The sequence below is a fragment of the Triplophysa rosa genome, linkage group LG20 (assembly GCF_024868665.1).
Source record: "Triplophysa rosa linkage group LG20, Trosa_1v2, whole genome shotgun sequence".
Lineage (NCBI taxonomy): Eukaryota > Metazoa > Chordata > Actinopteri > Cypriniformes > Nemacheilidae > Triplophysa > Triplophysa rosa.
Window position 1 is genome coordinate 17,913,135 of NC_079909.1, and position 20,632 is coordinate 17,933,766.

Consider the following 20,632-nt stretch of genomic DNA (forward strand, 5'->3'; position numbering starts at 1 on the left):
GATCTATACGGTTGGTTGTAACTGGGTTTGATGTAGGTGGACCTCCACAACTGGACCACAGAAGTTCAGAAGCGGCTCAGCTGCGTCCCAACAGCTCGTAGCACCAACACAACCGTGTCTTAGAGACAGAAGACAAAAGCACAAATGTATTTATGAACCGTTTGTGGGTTCTTTTGGACCCGCTGGAACCTCTTCTGCATTAACTGGATGCGAAAGCGAGGAACACTTGCAACAAACTGTTGGACACTGTGATGACTCGGCAGTGCTGTATTTTGAGTGCACTTTCATGTGATTGTCAACTGCAAATCACAGTGAGAGAATTTACAACAATGCAAACAATAAAAAAAACAGCGATTACGTTTCAGACACGGACAGTTTATTTACTGAGATGCAGACAGATGCCCAGTGTGCTTTGGACCGTAGTCCATACTTGATCATTTGTCATTTACTGTTCTGTCAAGAGTATCGTTTTATGGTCTGTGTTAAGATGTTTTAACAAGACTGGTTTTACATTTCACGCAAAGCATCAATTAAATTGGAAATAAAGCGTCCCCTACAAAAATAAGTATACTTTGGTAAAGTTCAGGTGTAATTTTAAATATACCTTATGTAGTAAGTATATAGTATACTCAGTATACACGTAAATCTTCCATTTCAAACCTATTTGGGAATAAAATGGTCAATTGCACTTTTAAGTGTACTTTAAGTAGGAAACTTTTAATACAAAACTACTTTATAACTAAATTTTTCTGAGAAGCACATAAAAAACATATTTTTGATGTAAAAGTATACTAATAGCGCACTTGAATATTCTTCTTTTTTGTAAAGCGTTTTATTTTAATGCTATTAAAATTAACAAAACGATGAACAAATACAAATGAGACACTTAGAAAACATTAAAATATAGTACACAATTGTATTTTCGGACAGTTTTGTTTGACCTCGATGGCAGGCTGATGTCTTTATGTGGACATCGTGAAGATGTTTATATGCACATGAAGTGATTTCTCTCGATCTTATTAATGGTGCTACATTGCCCTTTTATTAAAGAAGGGCTTGTATATGAAATTCTTCATATCAGGAACTTACGTTTTGTTTTTTGTATATTGATGTTCCAGTGCTTTAGCCTTTTCAAATCTGAAGTTTTATTTATATTTTGTAAAGTACACAATTGTAAATGTTACATAAAGTCTATAACATGTGAACTGCTTAAAAATAAAGATGTTTTCACTCATGCTGGTTAAATAGTCAATGAAAAAAAATCACCCACTGCTTAGTTAAAGCGCCATTTAAATACATTGCACACAGTGATCCAGATCAATCCAATGATAAATAAATGAAATGTTTAAATCTTCTATTTGATGACAGGTCATACTGGAAATGGAAGGTCAAGTTTTATTTCACGTGTGATGTAGGCACTATTCATCTGCGGCACTATTTAGGAAAACAAGGACACACAAAGTTTGTTTTCATAGTCATTGTTTTATAGTTGTCATTTCATAGATACAGTGGCTGTACATCTCTAAATTCAGATTCAAGCGCAATGCAGTGAGCAAATGCCTTTTCGTGAAAATAAAAGAACATACAAGGCTGAAGTGATCACCATGAGTACTTTTTATGTATATATATGTACAAAGGTCAAACTATATACAGATATCCGACTCGACATACAGTATTTCTCCACGAAGCGTGGAATTGTAGCTTGCCATTGTATACATTTCACAGAAGTCTCTAAAAATGCATAATCAGTGCAAATAATTGCTCTTTGTAATCATCGTCATCCTCAGTCAGTACCACCAGAGGGCAACAAAGGACGGTGAAAAAATAAAATCATATTCTTGTCTTAATCTTTGTAAAATAGTAAACGTGAAAAATAATCTCATTGGGAAATAAAGCATGAAAATAATCATTCAACACGCATCCAACTTCTCCGACCTGATAAATACCCATTTTACACAGCTACCATTTCCACTTTTCCCTGCTCAGCCAATTTAAGTCTCATCAAAATAAACAAAATACCACCATTTGAGTTGGTCATATGTTTCAAACTTCTGAAAGCTAGATTCATTTATATTTTTAAGGTAATACAATTGTACCACTAAATGGGGGTATTATCATACTCCAAACAAATGAAGTGCTAGAACTCATCCACAAGCATCTACTTTACATCCAGACACAGGCTGACATGTAACACACTAAATCAAACTGAAAATATTAGTGAAAAGCAGACATCTCCCGTCTTACAAAATAAAACATGTAAACCAATGTCAGTGTTATGTGAGAAATGAGCAGATTAATTTTCGTTTTGCCTTTTACTATCCATCCTGAACGTCAGCTCTAGTATCTAAAAAACACAGTGATGAGGACACATCAATATCAACACCTCATTCACATCTTATCTAAACACAACTCAACCGTCTTCCCCAAATCTACAGTTTTGATTAGAAATCTGGAAACTAGTTCGTACACTCAACACTTCTGATGATAATACACAATGAAATGTTACGAGTTCAACACAAGTGAAGCTCAAATGATGAAAATAAACAATATACATATTATTACACTAGTATTTTATCATTTCGAGCTTGCAAAAACAAGATGTTTAGGGAAACTTTTTGTTTGTTTATGAAATAAAGCATCCATGGTAATGTCTTGACCAAGCTTCACTTGTACTGAACCCAGAATGACTCATGACCCAGCTAACAAAAACGAACGTTTCATTAAGTTTTAAAAATGATATTTCCTAATCTTATAATCGTTCCACTATCTATGTAGCATTTTTTAACCGTATACTGTAATAATGATAAAATGCTTTTTCCACATTGCTGCAAAAACGTTTTGATAACCTTGAGACAACGTTTAGAGAACGTTAGCAAAAGTTCTGAGTGTTTCCTGTTAGCTGGGGAAGTTTAAAACAGTACAAACACAAATGCATCATGACCAACTAAACAAATAAGGTGCAAGTTGGAATAATTATTAACACACAATAAACACCACGTGTCTCCAACCGTTCTTCAGACGACACACTAACTCACAGATGCTATGGACACCAGTTCAGGTGGGTAATGTAGCTGTTACTCAACCCGATACACAAAACCATTGAACTTTGAAGAATGAATTGCCGTGAGCACATGATTCTGAGAATACTTGGTCTGATCGTAAGGTATTTTTTGAACATCATCATGAATGATATTTTACAAAAGGTACCGTCTTAACATTTGTGCAAATCTGTTTGAAAAGGACTTAAAAAGCAGCACTAGCCAGTTTTAAAGATGTGCACTAAATGCGAGTGACCGCATGCTTCCGAAATAAACCTCATGCTTGATCAGCGACAGGTCGACTAAACGGTGAACGCTAGAAAGAGTTCGGCCTCCTTATCAATTTCAATAATATCTTATTGATGAATTGGTTTTGTGACCCATCTCCATTCAGAAAAAGATCTAAAGACTGTTGTGATCTAAAGATCTAATGTTTATTTGTATATATGTACTTAAATTTATAGCGCTACCAAGAGCATGACACGTCAGAATGGCTATACAAAGAAGAGGAAAGATGGCAAAGCACAGTTTAAAGGCCAAATACATGCCGCTAAAAACAGAGGACACGGGGGTCATGATATAGACAGGATGAGGGATAGATCTTTGGCTTAAGCCACACATATCATCTCTGGTACATTGTGAAAATGTCCAGCGAACAGAAATGAGATGTTAGACAATTTAGCTCACGCTGTCGCACATACACACGCTTACACACAAGCGAACCGAGACATTCTACCGCAGTCCCTGAGCTGCTTTCACAAACACATCTATGCTCCTATTGGCCAGTCTGCTTTTCTATTGGCTAGGAACATCTGTCCAAGTCATCACGTTGTGCTGCGAGCGTCACCCCCAGCAACACTTTTAATGAATATTTTGTGTAGGTTTTTCATGCCAAATATGATTTTACTGATAGATTTACAGTGCACTTTTTTTGAAGCAAGCGAGAGATCCGTGTCACGGCGAGCGAGCAAGATTTTACCTTCATTCAGAATCTATAACCTGCAAACTTTGTATAAGCGGCACAGATTTTCCTTTTCTTCTCATTTTAATCATGAGTTTGTCTTATGATTTTAATCTCATTAAGAAACAGCTGGACCCCAAATTATTTACAATCACGAATGATCAAAAACGTCTCCAAAACAATGAAGCCTACTTTTAGAAACATTTCTGCATTGCCTTTCCTCTGCAAATGTCTGACGCGAGATATTTTATACTCTTTTTACGGACATATACATATTAAGAATTTGGAGGAAAACTGTGTTCATTGCTTTAAGGTTTACATATCAATTCTTGATTTCTTTTTCATTTGTTGGGATGGAACTTGACTAAAACAGGTCAATCTTTTGCATTACGAAAGCAGTGATGACAGAAGCATTCCTATCCCGTCATTAATAAAGATAATTCACTCTTGAAATCTATGAAGTGAATAGTTTTGATATTAGCACAAGAAACACTAGACGTGTGTGCTGGGAGCAGGTCTTTTCTGTGGAGGGAAGACCAAACCTCATCACCGTCCGGTTCCACAGATCTTCAAAACCACAAGACCTGATGGAGTAATCTGACATCAAGATGTCTCATACAGCCCTGTTAGCAAAGCAAGGACGGATAAAAAGCCGTTTTTTAGTCTAAACAAAGAAAGGACACGATAGCGACGCAATGCGGAATGAGCAAAAGCCTCAATTTACTTTTTGCCCCTTTCCACACCGGAGAGTTCGGATCAGTTCTGTCACCTCATGTTGTCTTAAAGTGCTTAAATGGATTTGCGTGCGGGGAGAGAGGGTGATGCATACGTAACGCAGATGACACAGTGACGAGTTCCGGGCCTCGATGACATTAACAATATGTGCAAACCCAAACGGGCGCACGAGCGGCTGTGAATCATGTGCAACTGATGGGAAAATTCGGCTTGAGCTCCAGTTTTGTTGTTCTGCATTCAATATTAGAAAAAAAGCAAAGAGGAAAAACGAAACTCTTCGGCAACCAAGCAAGCATGTTTTTTGTTAACGTACATGATTAAATAGACTATATTTTCTTGTACCTTTTCTGTAGAGTTAAATGTATAACGGATGCATCCGTAAGCACATATCATCGATGCTTTGCTTTCTATCCTGCACTTCAACCCATTTGCCCGTAAATGCGTCTTTTTTTGTTGTTTTTTGTTTGTTTTGAATGTTCTCGCCCTTTGTGTTGCAAAAGTCTCTCTCTCTCCAGGGTGTGTGGGTGCTTGCCCGTCTCATGCGGCCGGTGCTCATTCAGTAAAGCTGAAGCGAACGGAGAATCAGGCAAAGGCGCGGAGCGGCTCGGGTCCTGTCCTGTCCCGCACTAGGAGCGGTAGTCCTTTTTACTGTAGGGTTTGTTGCCCAGGATACTGTCCACCTCGTGCACGATAGAGGAGGACAACTTTGGAAGAACCTGAGGAGAGGCAAACCGAGTCAAAATGAAAATAACCTTCAAGTCTTGAATCATAGTAATGTACAAGCCCCTGCAACCCTGATTATTTAAACTCACAGAAACAACTAAAATAAACGAAGAAATGAAGCGACTGACCCATCAATCCTCACCTGTATTGCACCTATATTCTCCATGAGCTGGTCCGTGTTGGAGGCTCCAAGGAGCACAGAACTTACACCCTCATTTCTCAGGCACCACGCTGCAGACGAGTCGTAAACATGTTCAACATTTACCATCAACAATATCATACACATACATTAAACACGTTTAACATACATTAAAAAGAGCGCACTCACACACACAAGCACACACGACCCTTTACCAAAAACCTATCCGTCCTAAAGAGAAAAGATCGATATCTCAAACAAAAAATGTAAATATATATATTAGAGCTGTCAAAGATAACGTGTTAATACATCCAATGCATAGGGCCGTCACAATTATTAAATAATCGTCTCAGATAACCACAATTATTGTGAATCCATAGAGAACAAGGGTGATCTGCAGTATCTGCAGCATTTTACATCCACCGTCCTTGATCTGCACTCACTGTTACATTCAAATGAGATTTCGCCATCGTTTTGTTGTATACGCTTTGTATTTTTTTGTTGATTTGTTTTGTTTCCAGACTTGCTGCATCTTCACAGCACTTTCATAGCTTTAGTCACTCTACAGGAATTAAAATGAGTTATTTAGTTCACATTTCTAAAGTATATATTTTCTTCATTGAATAAATGAATTGTAATTAATACTGTAGTTATATTGCCAGGGCCTTAAAACAGACAATTAATTAATGCCATAATCGCAATTATTTCATAGAGAATTCATCGTCAGCCAAATTTCATAATTGTGACCAATTATTAACTTTGACATTATAATGGGTTTATTCCCAAAAACAAATGGCTCCGCACGTGTGATTGGAGATTCTCATTACATGTCATTTATATATTAAACCCAGACAGGACGTTTAACATGTCATTTGCATTCTTTGTATAACGTAAGCAAAAACGAGTGCAAATATGAAGAAAACGCTGGAATTCATGAATGTCATAGATGTTAATACAAACTCTAACATCTTTGATTTATATAGATGAGATCTGTACTAATGTTTTTATTCCATGTGCAGGTAAATGTTAAGGTTATGGGTTCGATCCCAGGGATTGCACATACTCAGAAACAAATGTATATTGTATAATGCAATGTATGTCGCTTTGCATAAAAGTGTCTGCCAAATGAGTAAATGTACATAATCTACGTATATAGTGCCAAACCTAAAAATTTTACATATACAGTTTTTTAGATTTCATGAAACCGAATGCATATTAAAAAATATTTTAATGCAAGATATAAACATCTATTGACAGCTGAAATATACACATATCTCTAAATAAATGCCACTTCTAAAATTAAAACGGCTTCTTCACACACACACACACACACACGCACACACACACACACACACACGCACGCACGCACACACACACACACGCGCACACGCACACGCACACGCAACACGCACACGCACACGCACACGCACACACACACACACACACACACACACACAACACAACCACACACACGCACAGGCATTCTGAAAAAATGAACTACACTGACAGCTAATACAGCACACGCACACGCACACGCACACACACACACACACGCACACGCACGCACACACACACGCACACACGCACGCGCACGCACACGCACACACAGTGGCATCACATGAAACACACAGCAGTTGTCAGAGCGCTCTGTTACCATGGCTCCCAGCACCAGCACTCAAAATCAGAGCTGTGCTTTTATTTGTCAGGAAGACGAGCGTTATCTGCAGGAGCACAGAGGAGGTGAAGAGGAGCCATGCCGACCGCTGCCGTCCTCCACACACGGTCCATGCAACACTGCCGTCACACACAGACAGGACGGAAACTCTGTGGGGTTTGAAGCCCTACCGGGAGTTCACGTGTGTGTGCCATCTGTGACGCTGGCATTGGCTGTGTTGTGCATTTACTGTATGTGTTTACTGTACACGTGTGTGTGTGTGTTCAGGCGACATGTAGCCATTTAAAAAAAAAAGATGCATTCGGATTTTCAAGGCAACATGATTTTAAAATCAAACGCTGTGCCTTTAAATATTCAGCTGTGAGGGTTTGGGTACATCAGACTTTAGTGGATTTAAATGGATTTTTGCAGTTTGTCCGTAACAGATTGTTTTGTCTAAACACACACACACACACACACACACACACACTGAAAGAACATATGGAATAGTCATGCAACTTCCAGGATGAGGAAAATCCTCGCCGTGTTGAGGTGCAAACCTGACATTTTTCAGTTGGGTAGCTCAAACATTTTCGAACAGTTTAGCTTTTACATTAGTCACTCGTTTCAACACGTCACTGTATCTTTGTTTTAATGTAACGCTGTATTGTGCACAGAGGCTATGTTTAAATAAACTCATCCTGACAACTTTTCATCCGTGCGCATTTCATGACCCTTCACTGAGAATCTGACCCCGAGGCCTTATCGTTAAATATGCTGCCGGTCATGTAAATGAGCAGCGGTGGCTGTATACTGTCTGTAAATCGATTGGATGTGCCAGTGCACATTGGGGAGTTGGGAAGGGGCTGGCAACCCAGTAATGAGGTGCGAAATGTAATGTACCACTGCATTAAAGGGCGGGTGAAGAAGAGGACTGGGATTCGAGGGGAATCAGTGCGCTGGGGATTGAAATCCTGTCAAGATTTGTATACTCCAGTGGATGGATCGTGGAGGGCGTGTTGTCACTACTTAGTACATTAAGTACATTAATGTACTTTTTTGTGTACTTGAAAGTGTACTATTTCAGTACTACTAGGGACTAAATTGGTACACTTGTTAGTATACTTTTAAGTGTATTTTATATGTAGCAGTAAACACAACTATGCTTAGTGTATGCTTTTGTTTGTACTATACTACAAAGTAAACTAACATTTTTTGTTACTAAAACAACTTTGCTTTGTTGATACACACACATTTTTTTGTTGATGAAAGTACACTTCGAGTAGTTTCAATACTGCAAGTATAGTTTTCTTTAAGCAAACTTGACATATTTTTGCACTTTAAGTAAACTACTAAATACACTACTGATACTGTATTTTTACTTATAAATAAACTTATTTATGCTTTTTATAAAATATACCTTTATAATAAGTATACTTAAAATACATTTATAATTAACTGCATTTCAAGTAGATTTGAAGTATTTAATAGTCTACTCAATAAAGAGCATAGCAGTATACCTTGTCTCCATCAAAATATTTAGTACAAACATAGACCAAATATACTTTTTTGTCAAGTATCCTTAAGTGTCATTTGAAGTATATCTATAAGACAATGTCATATTTAATATCTCTTATATTTTTATTAAGAAGCATACTAATAGCACACTTGACTACACTCCTTTTTTGTAAGGGTAGTATGAATGTTTTCTCATTAATGAAGGTGTTTCTGCGCTGATGCCAGATTTACAGGTCTGACTATTACGTTGCGCGCGAGCGTCGTGAGCTCTCAGGTCTCCAGTCTTGAGATTAGATTACTTTAAGAAGAGACACTTAAATCAAAGCACCCCGGTCCTTATAAATGCGTGCGTTCTTGATCTTACAGCCGATCTCTTTGAAACATCACACCGCATTATCTCTTTAAAGTATCGTTCAATGTAACCCCTCTCAAATACCACATGGATTATCGCGAAACGCTATACGAATCAGACGTCCAACTATTATACTTAACACTCAACACTACACTTAAGCAAGAAGGTGAAGCTGGGAAGAAGAGTTCTGTATTAACCGCCACGATCTAATCTCATTGCGCTGCACAGACGGACGGGCGCTTCTGCTCCTACGATCTGAGGAAGGTGAAGATGAGGAGGGGGAGAGGATGAGCGAGGTGCAGGACGGACGGACAGACAGACAGAAAGAGAGAGAGCGGCAGTGTGTCTTTGGGTCAAGCGTACCGATGGCCAGCTGCGGCAGCGTGCAGCCCAGCCGCTCAGCGATTGCCTGCAGCTCTTTCAGCTTCGCCTGCTGGCGTCGGCCCTCCTCGCTCAAGATCTTGTCCTTCAACCACTGGTAGCCCTGTTAACAACACAGCACACCTGCTCAAAAACAGGAAGCCGCGCCCACAGCGGTGCACAAACACACACACACGGCACGCAAACACACGGCACAAGAGCTCGGACGTGTGACACCCGGAAGCACCTGTGTGGGCGAGGGCCTGTTTTTAAACACGTGACTCTGTCCACCCGAAAGCCTGCAGGAGCAGACGAACTTCTGCTCGTGGAACTTCAGGGGGTGAAGAGACCTTATACACACGCACAAACATTTCATGTTGATTGAACAAAAGTTGACGTGTTTTTGTTGTTTTCACGTATGTTGATGTTAAATGTTGCCGCATGAAATCGTATCCAAAAACTCAACTTTTAAATTATTATAAGCTTACCGCGGTAAATCGAGGTAAGGCAAAGAGAGTTTTCAACTTGAGTTTTAAAATACTTGCTTTCACAAAAAAGTTACAGATTGTAGGTTTAACTCGAGACATTTTTAAGGACGCATTTGAACTTTTTCCCCGCCAGCATTTTTGAACGTTTTCACTAAAATGTGATGGCTCACACTACATTTTCTGTAATGAATATATGGCTAAATAATATATCAAATGAAAGAACAGAGTCTCTGCTTTTAAACAGAAGAAACCGTATTCTTCTATCTTCATTTGTTCTTTTTTTATCACCTCTTAAATGTGGGTAGGTTTCTTCAAAAATGCATCGTTTTGATTAAACTCAGCTGATGATTAGCTTTTTTTTGTCAAAGACTCCGCCCAGATTAGATTAAAAATTATTATTAAAAACAGATCAAATATATACGTTCTTTCCAAAGATGTGTAACAGCGCCACCTGCTGTACAACAGTACAAACACCGTGGGCCGTAATAACTCGTCTTTGGCGGGGAAAGAGTTAAACGTAAACAATTTGATTTCAAGTTTACCGAAAATTTAGATTGAACAATAAATGTTTGTGTGTGTGCGGCAGTTGTAGGTCCATCATTAGTAACCATTCATAACAGTGGAAAAGGACCTGTGTGCTCTGGTGATCTAAACACTCACGGGTCTCCAAACCACGCGACCCATCACCGCTCAGACCACCAGCACGGTTCTGTTATAGTCAAGTGTCAATCCACACGCACGTTACACAGAGGTAACAAGAGGTCAGGAACACCGACAGCATGACACAAGACTACAGGAGGAAGAGGATGAGGTCAAGATGATGGATCACCACAACACCAAAGGGAGCGAAACATGCTACTACACCAACACACAGCTCATAGTGTGCACTCGTGTATGTGTTTCAGTGCGCACGTCATTTGAAGAGATGGATACGACAAGTGTCAATCCTCCTCAGAGTTACCACAGAAACGTACACAACAACAAAAATAAAGGAATGTTGAAGATCAGGTGTGTGGATTCATGCCATCAAAAACAACACACATCTACGGGAGAACACCCAAAGCTAGAACCTGGAAGACACGGAACACATTCACATTAGAACACCAGAGACACGAAGGGAAGCACATATGAGGAAGAGCAGGAAGAGGAGCGACAGAGAGGCTCGTGGGGAATGAGGTACCTTCAGCGAGGCGCGGGAGTACGGCGGGACCCCGCTGTCGTATTTCCCCGAGATGATTCCACAGGCCAGCGGGGACCAAGTCATCGCACCGACACCTGAGGACAGGTCAGCGTCACTCAAGTGTGTCAGAAGATACGTTCGGATGAGCAAACAAAGATGGAAGAGTCACTCACCGATCTTATGGAAGAGCTCGGGCAGCTGGACCTCCACTTTCTCTCTCTGAAACATGTGATATTCCGACTGTTCACAGATCGGGGGAATCTGGTTAAACTGACGGGCCACTGAATATGCTTCCTGCAAAACGACAGAGAGAAAGATCTTTAAAGAGGATATTTGATATGTACGGTGTATTAGAGGCATACTCTCTGAAGGTACTTTCACGCAGCAAAGATATACTAGAAACCGAAAACTTCGAAAAGGTTTCTTTTACAGATGACAAAAATCTCGCATTTCTCAAAATGATCCCTGTTCACGCATAAAAAGTTTGACATGTTTACAAAACCATTGTCGTGTCCCTGTTCAAACGGATCTGAGAAAAAAACCCCTAAAAACACTGTACTACGCAAGTTAGTTGGTGACGTCACTTTGTGAAGAAGCGCTACAAAAAACAACACAAGAAACCATATGGGTTCTTCTACAAAGCATTGTTCTCTAAACACGCAATACACATGTTTGCATTTCTGTAGTTTACACGGAGACAATAACCCGATCTTGACATAAATAAAATCTTGCACTTTGAACCTGTTTTCAAAAGTTGTAGTTTTCACGCCCCCATAACAGCCAAAACAGCAAAAAGTGTTCTATTTTTAGTCTAAAAAAACACACATGAATGAACAAAGCTTTAAAAACGACGAATGTAAAGAAAACCAGCAATAAAACTGTACAAAGTTGTATTTACAATAATACAGTTACGTAAGAAATGACCAGATATCTAAAATGTTCTAGCACTGTTTATTTATTTTTGTTTGTTTAAAATACTCATATTTTTATTGTTGATTTGGGCTACAACAACAGACTTTGAAAATGAATGGAATTAGAAAATAAACTATAATATATGTAATAAATAACTGATTCAATTTAGGTTTTATCACATAAGAAAAACGAATAATGCACCAATAACAGAAAAAAAGACTTTCTAAACAGCGAAAAGTAATTTCTGACACAGTTGTGTAGGGCAGTGGAAAACCGCATGTGAAAAATCTTTGATAGCCCTTGACTTTCATTATAAATGGACTTTGAGGAAATACAAAAATGCTTCTTAAACGTTGAAAAACATCCCTGCAAAGCTACCGTATTAAAGATCTCAACACCGACAAATAAGTGATGAACACAAGCTAAACTTCAGTGTTCTTTAACATTTCAGTGGTGACGGTGAAACTGTTCTCCTGGCTCAGAATAAACACTGCTGTTTTACAGCTTCACTGACAGCACCTATTTAAACACGCGTCTTTAGATTCATCCTGTGATTCGGTGCTCTCAAAGGAACGTTCAGGAACAAACGTGTGTACATGTTGATTATAGAGTACAAGAAGAAACACTGTCTGTGACTTACCATTATTTCCATAGGACTCCAGCGTGATGTGCCCCAGTACATGGCCATTCCCTGATTGATCACATGGGTCATCGCCCGCACCGTCTCTGCCAATCACATTTAACACATCATAGTGCCAATAGAACGTGACAGGTTAGGTCAAACAAAACAAGCTAGATGAATGCAGGGAAGGGAAGCTGACATGATAAATAGCTTCTGAAATGAGCAGTTTAATCAAAATATGCGACACAAAACAAACCATTGCCTTCCGATCAATATGAATCTCAGCTCGAAAAACAAAGTCTCATATGAGGGGAGGACGCTAAGGAGCCATCCCTAATAAACAGGCCTGTCAAAACATGCGTGTTAAGAATTCGAGTCATTTTCTATGTTGAGAGATATAGAGAACGAGAGAGAGAGAATTGAAGTGATGTGCTGTGTAATGGCGAGAAGAGCAGATGGGTACAGGCCCCCGAGCTGTTTTTGTTTCAACTATTGAACTGTGTGAACTTTCCCATTGGCAGTTAGACTAATAAAAGAAGATCGAAGAACGTTTCCACCCTGATTTTTAAAGAGCAGTCGCCCCCTAACTCGAAAACCTTTGTCAAGATTTAATTCCGGCTTGCGGCCAGAGGAAAAGATCTTGTTACTGAAGTTGGAAAAGTTACCAACTCAATGGCACTCAGTAGAAGGCGTCATTTGGTGAAGCCTGAGTAAACAATAACAACAGTTCATTTTGGGTAAACTTCACACTTACCTTCCATGGGTGTGTTGGGGTCTGGTCTGTTTGCGAACACTACATCCACATATTCTAACTGCAATCTCTCCAATGATGCCTTTAAACCTGTAGATAAATGTCATTAAGTACACATGTACACACATACAATCAGTCAAAAAACATCGAAACTTGATCTGTGGGATTTTAAAAACCAAATCAGTCTGAATAATGTTTCCATATCTTAGTCGGTATTATTCACCCTCATGTTGTTCAAAACCTGTGTGTGTCTCTTTCTTCTGTGGAACACAAAAGAAGATATTTTGAGAAATGTCACAAGAAATGGTTTTGTGTTCATTCAATGGAAGTCAATGGGGTTCAATGTTCAGTTGGTTATCAACATTCTTCAAAATATCTTCTTTTGTGTTCTGCAGAAGAAAGAAAGTCATACAGGGTCGGAATAACATGAGAGTGAATAAATGATGACAGAATTTTCATTTTGGGGTGAACTATCCCTTTGAATTTAATAACAAGTAAAGTGCTATATGTGACTCGTTTTCTTGCTAGCTTATGCAGTTGTGTGATGGTTCGGTTCGCTCACCTTCTATAATGTGTTTTCTAGAAAGTCCTCTCTCTGTCTCTGCTCTAAAACAGTAAATCACAGCACAAAAACAATACTTCATACAAACTTGAAAACAAAATGACGACCTTATAGAGTTTAGGTTCATACAGACAGAGAGAAAGGCATTTTTATATTATAAATAATAATGAACATACTTTCCACCCCAAAATATTTTTGTTGTAATGACAAAACTGGAGCGTCTGCAATAGAAAAAGAAAATCATTTCAAACGAGGTCAGACATCAGGGAAAAGGTTTCAAAACACAATTACAAAGTTTCAAAATAATCACCGTAGAATAACAGCTTGGGGACAGTATTTTAATTTCAAAGAAAGGAACGCACACACAAACCGGACTGAAAAAGACGTGAGGGCTTGTGTAGCCTGATATTGATGCGCTTTGACTAGCGGGATGACTAAGCAGCACGCACACACACACACACACACACACACACACACACACACACACACACACACACACACACACACACACACACACACACACACACACACACACACACACACACACACACACACACACAAACGCTTGCTCAGATCTCCCGCGGAGAGCTCAGTTACTTTACATTTCATTATCCGGGCACAGCGAGAGGCGACCCGGCTCTGAATTAAAGCAACTGAACAAGAGCTTTCATTAAACATGTCACGTTTTTTACACACAAATATCAAGGCATCAACCTCACAACACATGCACACACGCCACCGTTTCATATTTCAATATCTAGATGAGACATCTACGACAAGCCCCAGCATCAATATTTGATATTTTGCCGTCTGGTGTGCAGTGGCACAATGGCAGTGATCTCCAGGCCGAGATAAGAGACGGCGGAGAGGAAATGAAAAGCTGCAGACGGTAATGAACATACCTCCATCCTTTCTTCTTGATGATGTTGCCCAGCACCAGCTCCGCCCTGTGACAGAAAACAGACGCTTATCGCGCTAATCCCTCATCTTATTGACATCTACAGCCGACACAAACGGCAACCGACGGCGCATGTTCAAGCAGAATAAAATATACATTATGCCAAATTAAAAATGTAGTTTCGTGACTCGAGCACCTTGAACTGATTTATTCAAATTCTACATTTACACGGCACAAAACCGTGCCTTCACATACTGTAAAAACTGTGATTGTTCAATTTACATGGCAGTTTTCATCCAAGTAAGCGGTTCTTCGTCTGAATGCAGGGCCTTTTACATTGACAGTGGTACTAACCACCACCTCGCATTTAAAACGCAACATTTACTGAGAAAGAAAGCAAACGTTTCGAACTGCGAGGATGTGAATGAATGATAAAAGACCTGTGCAACTTTAATGGTCCTGAATGTTTTCATGGGCAGGCGGGTGTCAGTAACAGTCTGGAGACTAAAAGGCTCTCTGGCAGACATTAGTGGTGCTTACGGTGATAATTGGGATACGGTGAAGACTCCCGGTGAGCGAGATCTCCCCGAGGTTCTGCAGCAGTCAGTTCAATAAACCGCTGTGCTGAAATTCAGCTCGAGTAGTTAAACCTCCGTGACACCACCACTTTTCTATTGCTGCCTCTCATCAATTAAATTGATACAACATTCAAAAAACTGGAAAAAAGATCTGGTATGCCTGCTTGTGGTGACCACGTTTTCCTTTTTATCAAATAAACGCCAGAAAATGCTAGATGCTAACAGCCTTTGATTTAATAAGCAGTCCATCTTATCAACTTTAAAGGATGTCTTCTTAGGCGATGTGAGTAGCGCGCATCCAGGAGAACATGCGAGCTCTGTGCGCTTGTTTTAGCGTGTCAAACCCAGACAGACGCGCTCGGGGGCGTCTGGGTTTTTTGCTCGCTTAAGTGTGTGAGGGAAAGAAACGCAGAACGAGCGGTGACAGTTGACGCGTACGCTCGCGCGCCTTTGTTTCTTGGCTCGCAAAAACAACGTGTATTTACGCAGGGGTGTTTGTCTTGTTACGGCCCACGGGCTTCAGCAGCGGCGCATGGCATCCATCGCAGCATTAGATTCCGCTGGATAAACAAAACAGACCTTCCCACTCATCTCACCTCTATCACTGCCAACATCCCATGATGCCCACATCCAGCTCTGAGCTAATGACAAACCGCTATCTTCACCTAATTTACACAGTTTATTTATGAAACGTCATGTGTCAGGGGACTTCCTACTCGTTCAGAACCCAAAAATGACATTCTCAAATGGACACACAGTCCTGCAGGGAACAACATGTGGGATTATTTACAGATGTGTTCCTGTCACTGTCTTCAAATCTCTTAGATTGGAAATGCACATCTACACCAACGCTGGTGTGTTCAGAACTTCGTGGGAACATCTAATAATGTATGACAAAATATCAAATTTAGGAATTTTACTTAACTACTATTGTTTTATGAATATTGAAAATATTGGTGACGGCTCAAAACCCATCTGTGCGGTAGGATTGATTTAGGTCATGCAATCGCATTGTGAAAGTGGGATAATCCTACAGATTTAAGTGTTTGCTATAGCTTGCAAAGAACAGCTAAGTATCAATAAGTAACAGAGATGCCATAATTCCAAGATTAAACTAATAACCAGCGATATCAGACAGACACACATGTACAATATTCACATGGTAGTTAAAACTGACCCCATGAACAACACAGATATGTTGGCATTGAGTCTTTATGACAAGTTCAAGACAAATTCCCATGTTAGACAGAGAATCTTGCGCTATGAGTCCTGACTCAGCTGCCATATCAATTTTAAGTCACCTTTTGAAACGACGTTATGCTTAAAACCGCTAAAACAGATAAATGTTACATTTTCTGAAAAACAAACAAACATGCCTTGTGCTTATTTGTGCAAGATTCAGCCACATGATGCCTGGATGTTGTGGGTAGGCCAGTGGTTGATTCACTGTTAAAATTATGTGATCAATAAGTCATGACAACACGTATTTACTTATTTTTTTAAGTTACAGCAACTCGAAAATGTTCAAATGGAAGTTAAAATGATTTTTGCAGCCAATTTTTTTATACTTAAAAATTTAGGGCAACCAGGACTTTTTTTACAGCATCCTGGTCATGAATCTTTATGCATATCGTCGCTGTACTTCTGAAACCTCAGATGTTTTTCAGGAAACGGAAACTTTTTCATACTTTATTTGCAAAACCCAGTTACAAACATAAAGGTTGACTAATAATAATGATTTATGGCAAAAAATGAAAATCATGAAATATGGAGACACGAGGTTTCAGAAGGACAGAAGTGTAAAACTGATGTGTTCGGAAGCAAGCACTATTGATAATTCAATTAAAAGGAATTGTTTCTTTCTTGCAATATTTTCATTATTTATCCAACAAGGCAACAACAATAAAACGAGCATATTTCGACACATGGCCATACTACGGCTGTATTTTGATGGGGTGGGAGAAGTGCTCATTTTGGCTCACTCACTTTCCCGCAGCGTAGACCTCGGCCGTGTCGAACAGATTGATCCCGTTTTCGTACGCCAGAGTCATCAGCTGCTCAGCCATCTGTCACAAAAAGAGGAGGGGGCTGTCATTCAAGGTCTATTCGATTATTAAAACCTGTACTGTACATTACTCTTCTGTGTGTTAGGCTAACTTTACAATGAAAACCTGCATTCTGCTCCATCCTGGTATGTTCATTTTTCTCTTTGATATCTTTTTTCATTTGGTAATGTGACATTACAGAAAAAGAATATGCAAGCTAACATCACACCTCATCTGGGATCTGTCCTCCAAACGTCACCCATGTTCCTGTGAGGAGATCCAGAAAGAGTTTATATGATTACCAGTTCTCTACCAACAGCACTCTTGACTAGACTAGAGTCTTCAAATATACAGAGAACACAGATTACGTTTAAAGTCTTGCTGAAGAGATCAGAAGACACGATCTTCTATGCTGGAAGCATCTGCAAGCTATCAAAACAATCTTCCCTTGTAATAGAAAGCACTACAGCTGTTTATTATAACTCACCTAATCCAAGACACGAGACTCTCAGGCCAGACTTCCCCAGGTTTCTGAAAAAAGAAAAGGAAATAAATTATAGACAACAGCTAATAGGTTTACCCTGCTTTCTTTATCCCTTTGCTTTCTCAATAAGTCCAATCATTCATTAACGAGATTCTAAGACCCAGAACATGTGTATATGTGTGTGTTTGTGTGTGTCTGGGATTAGGGATGATGTAACAAACTATCTGTGTGGGTAGGAGTACTAAGCATGTTTGTGCCTATGTTTCTGTGTGGGTGTCCATGTTGGATTTAAAGGGGTGGTGCAACGGTGTTTCATGCATTCTGACTTCTTTACCATGTTAAACGTGCTGTCTTCTCATGCTTGACATGGTCAACTTGTCAAAAAACGATACACTCGATACACTCCCCAAGCGTTCGTATAGGTTTCTGAAAGTTTTTTTCGAACATGAGAATCTGTTCCGTAACAACTTTTTTTAGTCCCTTATTGGGCAATTCTCCTGGAAAAGCAGGCCCCACGGCAAGGAGAAAGAAATCGCCCGCCCACGCGTCAACCGATATCGATATCGCTTACCATCAAGATTGGCTGCGCTGTGGGCCTGCAGCTGCAGCTCGTTACTCTTGCAATAGTGAAGTTTAGGTGTGTCTGTTTGTTCACGCCATTTCAGTGATGGATGCTATATAAACGGTGGATATAATGCTGGATTTGGAGATCGTTTGAAACTGATCGATGGAGCGGTCCCAGTGTTAAAAGATGAAACTAAGTCACATGTCTGTGTTTTGATGGCAATGGGTGTGCACGTGCTTTAGTTCCGCCTCCCCCGGTATGCATCGTATGTTTTCGGAAATAATCGTACAGCTGTGTCTGTCTGTAATAAATAGGGATGTAACGATTCACCGTGAGCCGGTTGAAAATCGGTTGTAATGAGCAACGATTCAAATCGGTTGAGGCTTGAACTGAATCGCGATACATTCTTTGAACAGCAGGGGCCGCTATTTTCACTGCAAATCTAAACGTGGATGCTGATATTTCTTAAATGCAAAAAAATCCAAGAAAAGCACAGACAGTATTAGTTTGTTTATATTAAAGAGACTTTTTCTATTATTAATTTGTTATAAAATTGCAGTTTAGTTTTGTTATTTGAAATAAAACATTATTTTATCATACAAAGAAACGTGAAGCATTTAAGAAATAATGCAAGGGAAGTTGTTCATTTCTAATTTGTTTCAACTCATTTTTTCAAAATAAATCGTGACTAAATCGCATCGTGAGATCAGAATCGTGACTCGCATCGCATCGTGAGCTGAGTGAATCGTTACATCCCTAGTAATAAATGTGATCAAACTAAAGACTCGGATATTTGAAGGCTGTGATCCTATTCTGTAAGTACTCAAGACTAACATAAGAGTTATGGCCACTTTAAAACATGTGGGTGTCCGATGGAAGAATGCAATGATAGAAAGACCACAGTGGGACACAGAAAGCCAGACGTTTTGGCGGAAAGTGTGGGCCACTTTTTACGAAGTTCTAGTCATCGGAGCATTTTCAGAAAACTTCAATATGGCTGCTGATTTTTGCTGTGTTTTAAAAGAAACATGGTTCAGTTGGCTCAAAAGAAAAGACGACTACCTTGATGCAGGCTGGGTTTGACCCGATCCATAAATATCTCTGGGTACTATTAACAAACACTGAGAATCTCTGGATGGAAATATACAGTAACAAACAACAAAGGGGTCAACAACAAAGAGTTTGGGTGAGTGGAGGGGTGTGAAAACTGTGAGAGGATTTCTGTAGGTAGTTATTTTTGTCTCAAACATATTATAATGTCTCTTGGTGACCAACAGTCTTTTACCACACAGTTTTTGTGCGATACATTTGTTTAATATGTGAAACTGAACTCATACATTTTAAGAAGACTGTACTGTGTCAAAGTATCATCTAATACAGTTGCTATGGTTACCTCCTCATGTAAACTTCTGTTCACAAGCATATATTTAGTGCCTGATGAAAAAAATGTTCCTTGTGAAAGTATGTAGAATTAAATTGATATGACTAAAGATATTTTTTTCTCTTTATCGACTCACCACACACATGCTGTTCTTGTGTTTAAGCCCACACATTTAAAGTTCACACCAACAAACATACAAAAAACTAATTCTGTCATCATTTATTCAGCTCAATGTGGTTCAAAACCTGTATATGTATCTTTCTCCTGTGGAACACAAAAGAAGATATTCTGAGAAATGTCTCAGTGGTTTAGTGTCCATTCAATGGAAGTCAATGAGGTCCAGTATTGTTTCTTTTGTGTTCTGCAGAAGAAAGAAAGTCATACAGGTTTAAAATGACATGAATAAATGATTAAAGAATTTCCATTTTTGGTGAACAATCCCTTTGAAAATAATGGCATTTCTGCACATGAATAATTTAACACAAGTTCATCTCAACCTTACAGCATGTTATTCTCATGAAACAAAGCAACGACAAAACAAACAACATGCTACAGACAAACCACAAGGCTGTTTGTAATTCATTCATCATCCACGTCCTTGATAATATGTACAGTGAGTAAGATCAGAGATATGGAGACTGGGAGAGGCTTTCCACGGTTTGATGTTTGTGACATCAAAAAGATCC

At 39.4% G+C, this 20,632-nt stretch overlaps 2 protein-coding genes across 17 annotated transcripts in view; one reads left to right on the forward strand and one right to left on the reverse strand.

Annotated features, from left to right (window-relative positions):
- Window positions 1-4,917, forward strand: part of megf6b (multiple EGF-like-domains 6b) — a 56,859-nt gene extending 51,942 nt beyond the window's left edge. For all 3 annotated transcript variants that reach the window (XM_057362506.1, XM_057362505.1, XM_057362508.1), the window contains one exon: window positions 37-4,917. In XM_057362506.1, coding sequence (XP_057218489.1) covers window positions 37-101 — 65 coding nt within the window. In that variant the 3' untranslated portion in view covers window positions 102-4,917. The remainder of the gene's footprint in view (window positions 1-36) is intronic.
- Window positions 4,918-5,029: 112 nt separating this feature from the next.
- Window positions 5,030-20,632, reverse strand: part of kcnab2a (potassium voltage-gated channel subfamily A regulatory beta subunit 2a) — a 69,903-nt gene continuing 54,300 nt past the window's right edge. For 8 of the 14 annotated variants that reach the window (XM_057362515.1, XM_057362520.1, XM_057362514.1 and 5 more), the window contains 11 exons: window positions 18,004-18,047; window positions 17,746-17,783; window positions 17,458-17,537; window positions 14,898-14,942; window positions 14,172-14,216; window positions 13,996-14,039; window positions 13,437-13,523; window positions 12,701-12,786; window positions 11,322-11,442; window positions 11,149-11,243; window positions 7,120-9,604 (listed from right to left, as the gene is read on the reverse strand). In XM_057362515.1, coding sequence (XP_057218498.1) covers window positions 9,275-9,604; window positions 11,149-11,243; window positions 11,322-11,442; window positions 12,701-12,786; window positions 13,437-13,523; window positions 13,996-14,039; window positions 14,172-14,216; window positions 14,898-14,942; window positions 17,458-17,537; window positions 17,746-17,783; window positions 18,004-18,047 — 1,015 coding nt within the window. In that variant the 3' untranslated portion in view covers window positions 7,120-9,274. Of the gene's footprint in view, window positions 5,451-5,599; window positions 5,689-7,119; window positions 11,039-11,148; window positions 11,244-11,321; window positions 11,443-12,700; window positions 12,787-13,436; window positions 13,524-13,995; window positions 14,040-14,171; window positions 14,217-14,897; window positions 14,943-17,457; window positions 17,538-17,745; window positions 17,784-18,003; window positions 18,048-20,632 lie in introns of those variants that run through there. The other 6 variants (XM_057362521.1, XM_057362519.1, XM_057362511.1 and 3 more) reach the window with 2 other exon arrangements.